The 13,890-nt window shown below is 42.8% G+C and overlaps 1 protein-coding gene across 1 annotated transcript in view; it reads right to left on the bottom strand.

Annotated features, from left to right (window-relative positions):
- The window catches only part of gareml (GRB2 associated, regulator of MAPK1-like), a 164,235-nt gene that overhangs the window by 52,168 nt on the left and 98,177 nt on the right, over nucleotides 1–13,890 (bottom strand). Inside the window, exon 3 of the mRNA XM_072278906.1 lies at nucleotides 8,887–9,017. Within this exon, the coding sequence (XP_072135007.1) occupies nucleotides 8,887–9,017 (131 nt within the window). The remainder of the gene's footprint in view (nucleotides 1–8,886; nucleotides 9,018–13,890) is intronic.

Raw genomic sequence — 13,890 nt, 5'->3', positions numbered from 1 at the left:
ATTTAATGCAGTCAAGTGTGAGTTGTTGCACTTTGGAAGGACCAACCAGGGAAGGTCTTACACAGTGAGCGGTAGGACAGTGAGGAGTGTGGTAGAACTCAGGGCTCTGGGAATACAGATTCATAATTCCTTGAAAGTGTATTCAGGGTTGTAAAGAGAGCTTAATTGAACTCACTTGCACCACTTGTGCTAGCAGCTCATTTCACACTCACAACTCTCTGAGTGAAGAGATTTCCCCTCATGCTCCCCTTAAACTTCTCAGCTTTCACCCTTAACACATAACGCCTGGTTGTAGTCCCACCCAACCTCAGTGGTAAAAGCCTGCTTGCATTTACCCTTTCTTTACCCTTCATAATTTTGTATACCTCTATCAAACCTCCTCTCAATATAACTCAGGTCATCCAGACCCGGCAATATCCTTGTAAATTTTCTCTGTACTCTTTCAACCTTATTTACATCTTTCCTGTATGTAGATGACCAAAAATGCACACAATACTCCAAATTAAGCCTCACCAATATCTCATACAACTTCAACATAACATTCCATCTCCTGTACTCAATACTTTGATTTATGTGCCAATGTGCCAGAAGCTTTATTTACAACCTTATCTATCTATAACCCCACTTTCAATGAATTATGGACCTGTACTCTGGATCCCTTTGTACTATCACACTCCTTAGTGCCCCACCATTCACTGTGTAAGATCTACCCTTGTTGGTCCTACTGAAGTGCAACACATCGCACTGGTCTGCATTAAATTCCATCTGCTATTTTTCAGCCCATTTTTCTATCTGATGAAGATCCCTCTGCAAGCCACGATAGCATTCGTCACCGTCTACTACACCCCCAATCTTTGCTGATCCAGTTAACCACATTATCATCCGGATTGTTGGTATAGATTAAAAACAGCAATGGACCCAGCACCAATTCCTGTGGTGCCCCACTAGTCACAGGCCTCCAGGCAGAGAGGCAACTATTTACTCACAACACGCTGGAGGAACTCAGCAGGTCGGGCAGCATCCGTGGAAATGATCAGTCAATGTTTCAGGCCGGAACCCTTGAACCCATGGATGCTGTCCAACCTGCTGAGTTCCTCTAGCGTGTCGTGAATGTTGCTTTGACCCCAGCATCTGCAGAGTATTTTGTGTTGACAACCATTTACTACCACTCACTGGCTCCTCCCACAAATCCAATGTCCAATCCAATTTACTACTTTCTCTTGAATGCTGAGTGACTGAACCTCCTTGACCAACCTCCCATAAGGGACCTTGTCAAATGCCTTGCTAAGGTCCATGTAGACAACATCCACTGCACTTCATCCACTTTCCTGGTAATGTCCTTGAAAAACTCAATAAGATTGTTTGGACATGACCTACTACACATGAAGCTATGCTGACTATCCTTATTCAGTCCATTTCTATCAAAATATTTATAATACCCAGTCCCTTAGAATACCTTCCAATAACTTTCCCACTTCTCATTTCAGACTCACCGGCCTATAATTTTGTGGTTTATGTTTAGAGCTTTTTTTAAAACAGCAGAATAACACTGTCTATCCTCCAATCCTCTGATATATATATCTCCTATCACTAAGGATGATTTAAATATCTCTGCTAAGGCCCCAGAAATTTTTGCACTTTACTCCTGTAGGGTCTGAGGAAACACTTTGTTAGGTCCTAGGCATTTATCCATCCCGATTTGCCTCAGGACAGCAAACACCTCCTCCTGTGTAATCTGTACAGGGTCCATGAAGTTGATGCCACTTTGCCTCACTTCTATAGACCCTGTGACCATCTCCCAAGGAAATAGAGATGCAAAACCTTTATTTAAGATCTCCCGCATTTCTTTTGGCTCCACTCATGCATTACCATTCTGGTCTTCCAGTGGACCAATTTAGTCCGCTGCAATCCTTTTGTTCTTTTGAAGGCCTCTCATTTACCAAGTATACTTTTGCCAGAAAACAATCAGATCATTTCTGATATCAAGATTGGCCTCTTTCCACATTCGAATCTCAACCTGTGGACCAGACCTATCTTTTTGCATTTTTACTTTGAAACTAATGGCATTGTGATCACTAGATGCAAAGTGTGCCCCTACACAAACCTTTGTCACCTGCCCTGTCTCATTCCCTAAATCCAGATCAAGTATAGTATTCTCTCTCATTGGGAGTACTACATGTTGATTAAAGAAACTTTCCTGAACACATTTGACAAATGCTATCCCTTTTACAGTGTAGGAATCCCAATCAATATGTGGGAAGTTAAAATCACCTACTATATCGACCTTATGTTTCTTGCAACAGTCTGTGATCTCACAACAAATTTGTTTATCAAATTCCAGCGGACTGTTCACTGGCCTGTGATATAGCCCCACTAACGTGGTCATACTGTTCTTGTTTCTCAGTTCCACCCACAACACCTCGAAAGGTCCTCCAGTCTGTCCTGACTGAGCACTGTCATGACATTTTCCCTGACTAATAACACCACCCCCACTTCCTTTTAATCCCCCCCACTCCATCGCATCTAAAACAATGGAACCCTGGAACACCGAGCTGCCAATCCTGCAACTAATTCTCGCTAAAGGCTACAATATCATAATTCCAGGTGTTGATCGATGCCCTGAGCTCATCTGCCTTTCCTACAATACTTCTTGCGTTGAATTATACCCAGCTCAAGACACCAGTCGCACCATGCTCAACCTTCTGATTAATTAAAGTCTGTCACAAGCCTTGTGGCCCATCAGGCCAGTGCTGTTGCCGGTTTCCATGGTACGTTGGTTTCCGTGGCATGAAGCAACTGAGAGTACGAGACTCCCCCCCACCCCGGATAGGACGCCAGTCTGTCACGGAGTTAACCTCCAGTATTTTTGCCGGTACCCATTCTCAGCTGGGTAGACTGGAGCATTGTGTGGTTAAATGCCTTGCTCAAGGACACACACGCTGCCTCGGCCGAGGCTCGAACCCATGACCTTCAGATCACTAGTCCAACGCCCTAACCACTTGGCCACATGCCACACCCAACCTGTTGATTCCTGACTTTGTCTGAGATCTTACCAACATTTGTCTGTCTCCACAACCTCTCCAATTACAGGGAAAGGTTGAAAAGGTTAGTACTTTCACAAACAAGTGAAAAATCTGCAGATGCTGGAAATCCAAGCAACACACACAAAATGCTGGAGGAACTCAGCAGGCCAGGCAGCATCTATGGAAAAGAGTACAGTCAATGTTTCAGCCCTCATTGGAACTGGAGAAAAAATGATGAGAAGTCAGGATAAGAAAGTGGGGGAGGGGAAGGAGAAACACAAGGTGATGGGTGAAACCGGGAAGGGGAGGTGTGAAGTAAAGAGCTGGGAAGTTGAGATTCACGAAAGAGATACAGGGGCTAGAGAAGGGGGAATCTAATAGCAGAGCAAAGAAGACAAGGGAGAAGGATAATTGAGGGAAAACAATGGGCAGGCAAGGAGATAGTGAGAGAGGGCAAAGGGGATGGAGAAGGCAGAGCTTAGGAGGGTTAATGGCACCTTACAGTGACCCCTTTGCTTGCATCTTCAGAAACAGCTCTATTTTTTCCTTTCAGGGTTCTTTTGAAGACCCTGACCTGGCGTCACACGCTGACTATAGTTCTTTGCGGGAACGGGACCCGTTCTCGGGGTTCCACAACTGGCCATTATTCAGCACGCCAAAGGCTCAGCCTGAGAGTCTGCCTCGGATTCAGAAGCCTAGATCTCGGGGCTCTGGAGACAAGTGGATCGAGGGCCAGTGTCATGACAGGAGACCTGGGTGTCGTTGGGGGAGTTGAAATATCTGCGGCTGTGTGCCTGGAGACCCAGGATCTTTGCAATCTTCAGGCACGGAGCTCAAAAAAAGCGACATAATGGACTTCTAACATCGTAAACCAGCGAGTTGTTTGTTATGTCTCCCCACTCGCTGGGAAAATGGAGACATCTCTTTCTCCCTTATTAGGGAGAGAGAGAACCTGCGGTATGTCGAATACCAGGTGAAACTCAAAGTCTTTGTGGTAACTGCAAGTCTGCATCTTTGCTATTGGTTTGCTTGAGTGCTTGGTGGCGGTGCCAGTGGGGGGAGAGGGGATTGTTGCTCACTGCCGCTTAAGTGTGGGAGGAGGAGCTGGGAGCGGAATTTGGGGTTCAAACATTTAACTGTCGTTCATTCTTTGGGGCACTCCTCTCTTTTTGTGGATGGTTGCAAAGAAAAAGCATGTCAGGATGTACATTGTATACATTTCTCTGACATTAAACTGTACCTTTGAACCTTTGAATAGTGAGGTGGGGGGGGGGGGGAGTACATTCCCAGAAGTTTGAAAAATCGATGTTCATGCCATTAGGTTGGAGGCTACCCAGAGGGAATATAAAAACACCTTATATTCCCTCTGGGTAGCCTCCAACCTGATGGCATGAACATAGATTTCTCAAACTTCCAGTAATTCCCCACGACCCCCTTCACCATTTCCCATCCTCTTTTCCCTCTCTTACCTTATCTCGTTGTCTACCCATCACCTCCCTCTGGAGCTCCTCCCCCCCCACCCCCTTTTCCTTCTTCCATAATCTTCTGTCATCTATTAGGTTTTCCCTGTTCCAGCCCTATATCCCTTTCACCAATCAACTTCCCAGCTCTTTACTTCACCCTCGCCCTCCCAGTTTCAACCATCACCTCATGTTTCTCCCTCCCCTCCCCCCACCTTTTAAGTCTACTGATCTTTTTTTTCTCCAGTCCTGCTGAAGGGTCTTGGCCCAAAACATCAACTGTACTTTTTTCTATTAATGCTGCCTGGCCTGCTGAGTTCCTCCAGCATTTTGTGAAGGTTCGGACTTCCCTAGACTGGAGAAGATTGAGGGGAGATTGGTTATGCAAAATTATGAGGGGTATAGATAGGGTAAATGCAAGCAGTTCTTTTTCCACTTAAGTTGGGTAAGACTACAATTAGAGATCACGGGTTAAGGTAAAAGGTGACACGTTTAAGGAGAACATGAGGGGTAATTTCTTCACTCAGAGGGGGGTGAGAGTGTGAACGAGCTGTCAGTACAAGTGGTGGATGCAGGTTCGATTTCAACATTTAAGAGAAATTTGGACATGTACATGGATGAGAGGGGTATGGAGGGCTATGGTCCAGGTGCAAGTCGATGGGACTGGGCAAATTAATGATTCAGTACAGACTAGATGGGCCAAAGGGCATGTTTCTGTGCAGTAGTGTTCTATGACATAGGACCAGAATTAGGCCATTCAGCCCATCGAGTCTGCTCTGCCATTCCATCATGGCTGATGTATCATCCCTCTCAATCCCATTCTCACCCTTCTCCCTGTAACCTCTGACACCCTGATTAATCAAGAACCTATCAACCTCCATATTAAATATACCCAATGACTTGGACTTCACAACCATCTGTGGCAATGAATTTCACAGATTCACCATCCTCTGGTGAAAAAATTTTTCCTCATCTCTGTTCCAAATAGATCTCCCTCTTTTCTGAGGGTGTGCCCCCCTGGTCCTAGACTCGACCACTACATGAAACATCCTCTCTTCATTCATTCTATCTAGGTCTTTCAAACTTCATTAAATTTCATTGAGTTCTCCGTCATTCTTCCCATCTCCAGCAAGCACAGGTCCAGAGCCATCAAACATTCCTTATATGTTTCATTCCTGCGATTATTCTCATGAACTTTCTCTGGATCCTCTCTAATACTAGCACATCTTTTCTTGGATAAATGGCCCCAAACTGCTCAAGTGCTTCAAGTGCAACCTAACCAATGCCTTATAAAGCCTCAACATCATATCCTTGCTTTTGTATTCCAGTTGTCTCAAAATGAACGTTAACATTGCATTTGCCTTCCTTACCATGAAATCAACCTGCAAGTTCACCTTTAGGGATCCTGCACAGGGACTCCCAAGTTCCTCTGTGCCCTTGATTTTTTAATTTTCTCCCCATTTAGAAAATAGTCCACGTCCTTATTCCTTCTACCATGCACTTCCCTACATTATATTCCATCTGCCATCTCTTTGACTATTCCCCCAATCTGTCTAAATCCCTCTGCAGACACCCTGCTTTCTCAATACTACCTGTCCCTCTATCTGTCTTTATATTATCCCCAAATGTGGCCACAAAGCCATCAATTCCTTCATCCGAATCATTGACATATAACATGTAAAGAAGCAGTCCCAACACTGGCTCCTGTGGAAAACTACTAGTCACCAGCAGCCAACCAGAAAAGGCCACCTTTATTCCCACATCACTGAATCTCCTTTATCTATCCTACCTGCTATTTCCTCAAAGAATCCAACAGATTTGTCAGGCAAGATTCCCACTTAAGGAAACCCTGCTGATTTTGGCCTACCTCTTCATATGCCTCCAAGTTCCCCAAAATCTCATCCTTAACAATTCTCCAACATCGTTTCAACCACTAAAGTCAGGCACTACTCTTACCCTCACTGGAGGGTGGCACAGGCAGCAATCCAGAGATTACTATCCAACATTCTCTCTTTAGGACCTTCCTACGTGTGTCATTGGTACCAATTTGTGTCACGACTTCCTGCTGTTCACCGTCCCCTGTAGATTAATGCTCTAGAGTAGAAGGTGGCTTGTGTGGAATATGAGCACCAGTATGTAGCATTAGTTTGTTAATTCTATGATTCAATTGCAATGACCTGCCTGAGGAGTTAGTTGGATCTGCTCCAACTTGCCTAGAGTCACAACAGCTCAACAGCAGATGCCATTTCATTGGCTCCCCACTCAGCTCTGGAATGCCTGGACAATAAAGGTGCATACATCAGTAGAATAGAATAGAACAGAATATCTTTATTGTCATTGTTGTGGAGCAATGAAACACAGTTTAGCAGCTCAACGTTTTGCAGCATGACAAAGAATATATACATAAAATAAACTCTAAAACCTCAGGAATGCAGTCCAAAATTAATAATATATGGATGGGGGGGTGGTTTGGACTATTGCACACCTGCCATTCCTGGAAGTGTGATGCATTTAGCTGCTGCTGTCTTGGGGGGGGGTGCAGGAGAAGGGAAGGGGGTGTTATACATTTCACTGCTTGTGGGTAGAAACTGTTAAGGCGTCTCTTTGTTTTCGTCCTTAATGCTTTGTACCTCTTCCCAGAAGGTAGAGGGGAAAACAGGTGATGTCCAGGATGAGTAGGATCCTTTGAAATACAAGTAGCCTTCTTTTGAAGTCTGCCAGTATAAATGTCTCTGAGGGAGGGTAATGTTGTGCCAATAACCCGCTCTGCTACCCTCACCACCTGCTGCAAGTCCTTCCTGTTCTGTTCTGTGCAGCTGGCAAACCACACTGCACAGCAATACGTCAGGAGGCTCTCTATAGTTGTCCGATAGAAGTTGGTCAGCAGGATGCTATTCATTAAATGCAACTCAGCATTCAGCACTATCATCCCCGCAAATCTCATCACTAAGCTCCAAAACCTGGGCGCCAGTGCCACCCTGTGCAATTGGATACTGACTAATCCCAGTTTCTAGGCATTGCTAACATATCCTCCATGGGATTCCATCTTGTACATTTCTCCATTCTTTCCATTAAATTTGCTTGGACCAGCACACCCTTCTAGTAGAAATATTTGATCACCAAAACACACAAGATATCTAGCCATCTCTGCAAATGATTTACTTTCTCATTGCTTATGTAGATCTCAAAGTCAGCACAAACCAATCCATCAGGATATTGCTTAGCATTCTATGATCCTCTCCTGCAAATCTATGTTAGGTTTTATGAAGCTTTTATCCATTCCCATTACCTATGCCTCACCAACATTAACAGTTGTGGCAAATAGATTAAAATTCTGCACGAAAAATGAAGGCCAAAACAAGGAACTCAGTTCTATACCCAGTGGCACAGCACGTGAAAGATATGACACTTAGTCCTGCCAAAGGGTTTTGGCCCAAAACATCAACTGTATTTTTTTTCTATAGAAGCTACCTGGCCTGCTGAGTTCCTCCAGCATTTTGTGTGTGTTGCTCAGATTTCCAGCATCTCCTGATTTTCTCTTGTTTGTGGCCCCTAAATGCTTGGAGTGGCAAATCAAACACTCTTCTACCTGTGAGCACAGTCATGTGGATCAGACAATGGACAGTATCAGGACATCCTACCCTCTTTCATATTTGAGGCAGTTACCTTTGAGAGAAATTCCATCCAAAAACAGAAGTAGCCTCTGAGAGATGTATTCTGCTGTGAAAACAAGAAACTTGGAGAAGAGGTCAAGGTGGGAGATGGGGGTAACTCATGGATAACTTGTTTATACAGGCACAGACTACATTCTTGTACTATTTCTCCAGATTTAACATTCAGCATTGACATCCGTTTGCACACAGAGAATTTTAAAGCAATCTGTAGGTGCTTTCCAGCTAATTAGTTATACAACTATAGGTTTTATTCTCTACCCAGTAGCTAAGTGCTACAGTTCCATTGGTGTTTCACCAGTCAATGCCAGAACAAGGAAAATAGCAGTCCCCCACAAAAATACTCTCATTCCTCCTGACTGTCAGATCGACTATCAGCAAATGAATGGCTAATGGTTGTAAGAAGCTGTTTAATGAGTGAATGACCATGGATTAGTTTGGCTCTGCTGCTATGCTTCTTTATTGAGTGGGGAGAGAAGACATCCCGATTGAAAAATTCAGTTCACAATACTAAAGGTAACTGTATCACCTGTGTATTTTTTGAAGCCTGTGCTCAACACAGAAGATTTGCCAATGAAGTTGAAACATTAAATCCATGCTATTATCACTTGCAAAGAAAGGAGCTTTCCAGTGGAAAAGTATTTCAAATCTCTCATATTCTTGAGCAAACATTCACAAATAAAAATTAGTAATTTTTTCTGAGAAGATAAATCTGACTTTTGTATGACTGACCTTTACACTGAACGTTATCGCCTCCATAACAAATACTCGGTCTGGAAAAACATTGGCCACTTCCTCAACACTGTTAAAGTACTGCACAGGCTCCCTTACATCTCGATCCTGCTCCAGCAATTTAAACTTCCCTGAGAAGAGGAAAACAGTGTTTGAGTGAAAACATGAAATTAATTTGACGAAATATCTCACCAATAAGTTTCAGTATCACTAAGGAAAATTGGCCAAAAACTGCAATAATAATCAAATCAGTTAGTTAAAATGTTCACTGTCTTAAATATGGATGCATTTTTGTCGCTATACATAGAGGACAAATAAAGTTTCTGATGCAGAATCACCCTTTCCAGATACATGATTTAATGTTGTTGGCATTTAAATAAAAGAAATCTTCACCCAAAAAAACAAGCAGCGGTATGAAAATAGACATGATAACAAAAGCCATGAAACAAGTTTCTACTTGTTTAGAAGGTAATGATCTCAAATGTATAAGTAGCAAAAACTGAAGATGTGTTTCTCCACCTTGGTTACAGATGAAAGAAAAGAATTGAGAAGACATCTAGCAAACACACACTGGCTAACAATGGATCCTAGGTCCAAAACAGGAACCGTGCAAAAGAATCACTGTTGAAACCGAAACTCCAAAAACAACGAGGAGTCCTCATTTTACTTCAAATTCAAAAATACATTTTGGACAACATCTGAAATGAAGTGGAAATTATAAAAAAAAAACTGCAGATGCCGGAAATCTGAAATAAAAACAGAACCGTCAAAGGGGCTTCAACCTGAAATATTAAATCTGATTCTTTTTGCACAGACACTGCCCAAGATGCTAAGATATCAAGCATTGCTTGTTTCTAATTCTCCTTCTCTCCATTTCTAATCACTACCTTTGCTCCCCTATTACAATCCCGCAGGCCCTCTCAAATAAGACCTCTTTGTTCCCTTCTCCAAACCATCAGGCATGGTCATTTGCCAATGGTTTCTTCCAGGCCGCTAAGTAGATAGCAATTCACCTGGCTGCTTGGTGGGAAACAATATTAACAGGGACTTCTCACTTTGTTTGATGTGACACCCAAGTCCCAGGCTCCTCAGCCACTTATAGTCTTCACTGCATCCTTGCTCAAATATCAAGCCTAAAATAAACCAGTCACTCCAGGAATCCAAATCAATGCAGCATTTACAAAAATTCCTGAAACATGTGCATAGCAGGAAGGCTCCAAGAGACATGTATGAACATACAGCTGCTTCAGTCAAATTTTATTGTCCCACTGCAGAGAGAAAGTACAAATTCACATCATGAGCAAAATTATATTGCACTGCCTTTGCAAAGTTAGCCTTGTAGAGTGGGTAGAATATGACAAGCACATCTACAAACCATTGCTAATGTGCTTTGAATGGACTCTCAGAGTATCATTCACGATGCTGCTCAGTGTGGCTGAAGATACTCAAAGTAAATTTATCATCAAAGTACGTGTACCAAAAAATACAACCTGGAAATTCATCTTCTTACAGACAGCCACAAAACAAAGAAACACAATAGAATCCATGAAGCACCACACACAACAAAGACTGACAAGCATCCAATGTACAAAAGAGGACAAATCATGCAAATAGTAGAAAGTAAACAAATAACGCATAGAATATGAGCTGCAAAGTCCCCAAAAGGTAGTCCACAGCTGTGGAGTCAGTTCAGCGTTGAGACAAGTGAATGTGGTTGAGGAGTCCGATGGCTACAGGGCAACAGTTGTTCCTGGTCCTGGCGGCATTGACCCAAGAATCCTACACCTCCCACCCGATGGTTGTAGCAGGAAGAGAGGGGAATGTGTCAAACGTAGGCAGACAAGATGGGCTCAGGTGGGGATCTTGGCTGGCACTGAGTAATGGGGCTGAACACCAGTTTGTTTTCCACTCTTAGACCTCGAAACTTTAATCTGGCTTGAAGTCTGTTCCGGCGAAGGCAGACATTAGTTTTCAAGGGGCCGTACGTGCATTCCAGAGTCAAGTTTGCCGAATTTTTACAATAAAGACTATGTAAAATGGGGATTGTCAACTTCATTGGAAGAGTCTCGGTAATATAGCAGAACAGTATAGCTAAAGGGGTTGATCTCTGATTTATAGAGAGCTCTGCCAAAAACAAACCATTGGTACATGGAAAATTAGAAAGCAGAGGAAATTATATTAGTTTATAAAATCAGTGCCATTTTACTTTCATTTTTGTTAGTAGGTGTTCCTGCTGAGGTGATTGGAACTACAGAGATCTGGTAAGAAAAAACTAACGGCAGTATCAACTGGAGGCACTTCTGTTATATCAGTTAACCTGTACTTAGACATTTTAAGATCTGTTTAGACCATTGAAATTTACATTAAGTTGCATCTTGCAAAAAGTTAACAATAAATTATTTAATCTGTACAAAACCATGCAATTCTGTTTCAGATTCTTGGAATGCATTTTATAATTTTGTGAAACTGTACCACATAGGGTTAAACCCAAGCACATGCAGAGCACATCACTGATTGACACATTTATACAGATCAAGTGGTGGCCATTTAGCCCAAAGCTCTGCAATTCATCCTGTTCCCTGCTCTTTCCCCACACGCATTGGCAAAATGAAATTACTTGAAATACTGCATTTAATGACCATCTTTTGTGTCACTGACAAAGATGTTTACCCAAGTAAAACTGAAAAACAACATTATGCTGTGAGTGGCTCTCTATGGTCAGTCACCATTGCACTTGACCATTATTTCAGTGTAAACTCAAAGAGATCAGTTCAATTTCTCTCCCCCCCCCCAAGTAATATAGCCTGCAAAAGATAACTGCAGACAGCAGTTGTGTACCTTTAGTTTTGTGATGACCAGTTAAAGAGTTTCTATATTTAAAATCTGTGACAGTGTAAGAAATGTACTTCTGCTGCAAATCTATCCTAAACAATGTTATGGGCAGTTTTATTATTCTCTGTTGGACATGGAAGAAAAATAAATGACTATAAATTAAAAGATAAAATAAAATAAAAACTAAAATAAAAGAAAATAAATTATATACCATTTGCTCATATGTTACTTAAATAAAACTATTTGTTTGCTTTAGTCCAGTGCCTGGTCTGGCAAGGACTACGAGAATGATGGTTTAGCCGTGTGTGTAACGAATGATTTTCTGTGGTAATGTCTGGATCATCTATCATGTTACTGACAGATACCTTCTGAATCAGTGGAGCATTAGATCTACTAAAAAGAACAGATGGCGACACTGAAACCAAAACAAATCTGGAGTAAGAAAAAACAAAAGGGTGACAGTCTCTTTGTACAAATAACCATTTCACAATATTTCTGGCATAATTGGGTGGCAGGAGAATAGGGAGAAGTTGATGGGCATTCAAGATGGAATATGGTACAAGGATGTAATTGAGGGAATGGGACTGAGAGGGTTGTCCCGCTGGAATGAGGCCTAATCTTGATGGGCTAATGGGTAGCTTTCAATGAAATGGTAAGTGTATTCACCTCCTCCCTCAAAGAGTCCTTCCAGGTGATGCAATGGTTCACCTGCAAGTCTGATGGGGTCCTACTGTATCTGATGTTCCCGATGCCATCTCCTGTACATCAGTGAGACTCGATGTAGATTGAGGAGATTGCTTTGTCGAGCACCTTTACTTCGTTTGTAACTGAGGATTTCACAGTAGCCAATCATTTTAATTCCAGTCCCCATTCCCATTTCGACATGTCGGACCGTGGCCTCCTCTACTGCCACAGTGAGGCCACTCTTAGGTTGGAACAGCAATACTTCATATTTCATTTGTGTAGTCTCCAAACTGATAGCATGAACATTGATTTCTCTCCCTCCCCCTCCACTCTTTTTCTACTCTCCATTCTGGCTCCCCGCTTAACCCCTCTCTTCTCCTCACCTGTCTATCACCTCCCTCTGCTGGTCCTCCTCCCTTTTTCCCATGGTCCATTCTGCTTGCCTAGCAGATTCTGATTCTTCGATGCTTGACCTTTTCCACCCTTCGAATCTCAGCTTCTCACTTCATAGAAACAGGAGTAGGCCATTCGGCCCTTTGAGCCTGCACTGCCATTCAGTATGATCATGGCTGATCATCCAACTCAGAACCCTGTACCTGCTTTCTCTCCATACCCCTGATCCCTTTAGTCACAAGGGCCATACTGAACTCCCTCTTAAATATAGCCAATGAACTGGCCTCAACTGTTTCCTGTGGCAGAGAATTCCACAGATTCACCACTCTCTGTGTGAAGAAGTTTTTCCTCATCTCGGTCCTAAAAGGCTTCCCCTTTATCCTTAAACTCTGACCCCTCATTCTGGACTTCCCCAACGTCGGGAACAAACTTCCTGCATCTAGCCTGTCCAATCCCTTTAGAATTTTATACGTTTCAATAAGATCCCCCTCAATCTTCTAAATTCCAGCGAGTATAAGCCTAGTCGATCCAGTCTTTCATCATATGAAAGTCCTGCCATCCCAGGAATCAATCTGGTGAATCTTCTTTGTACTCCATCTATGGCAAGAATGTCCTTCCTCAGATTAGGGGACCAAAACTGCACACAATACTCCAGGTGTGGTCTCACCAAAGCCTTGTACAACTGCAGTAGAACCTCCCTGCTCCTGTACTCGAATCCTCTTGCTATGAATGCCAGCATACCATTTGCCTTTTTCACCGCCTGCTGTACCTGCATGCCCACTTTCAGTGACTGGTGTACAATGACACCCAGGTCTCACTGCACCTCCCCTTTTCCTAATCGGCCACCATTCAGATAATAATCTATTTTCCTGTTCTTGTCACCAAAGTGGATAACCTCACATTTATCCACATTAAATTGCATCTGCCATGAATTTGCCCACTCACCTAACCTATCCAAGTCACCATGCATCCTCTTAGCATCCTCCTCACAGCTAACACTGCCGCCCAACTTTGTGTTATCCGCAAAGTTGGAGATGCTGCATTTAATTCCCGTGTCTAAATCATTAATATACAAACTCCATTTCCAGAAAAGTT

Source organism: Mobula birostris, chromosome 2 (assembly GCF_030028105.1).
Source record: "Mobula birostris isolate sMobBir1 chromosome 2, sMobBir1.hap1, whole genome shotgun sequence".
Lineage (NCBI taxonomy): Eukaryota > Metazoa > Chordata > Chondrichthyes > Myliobatiformes > Myliobatidae > Mobula > Mobula birostris.
The sequence above is the reverse complement of the archived record's forward strand: the minus strand, read 5'-3'. Positions and strand labels throughout refer to the sequence as shown.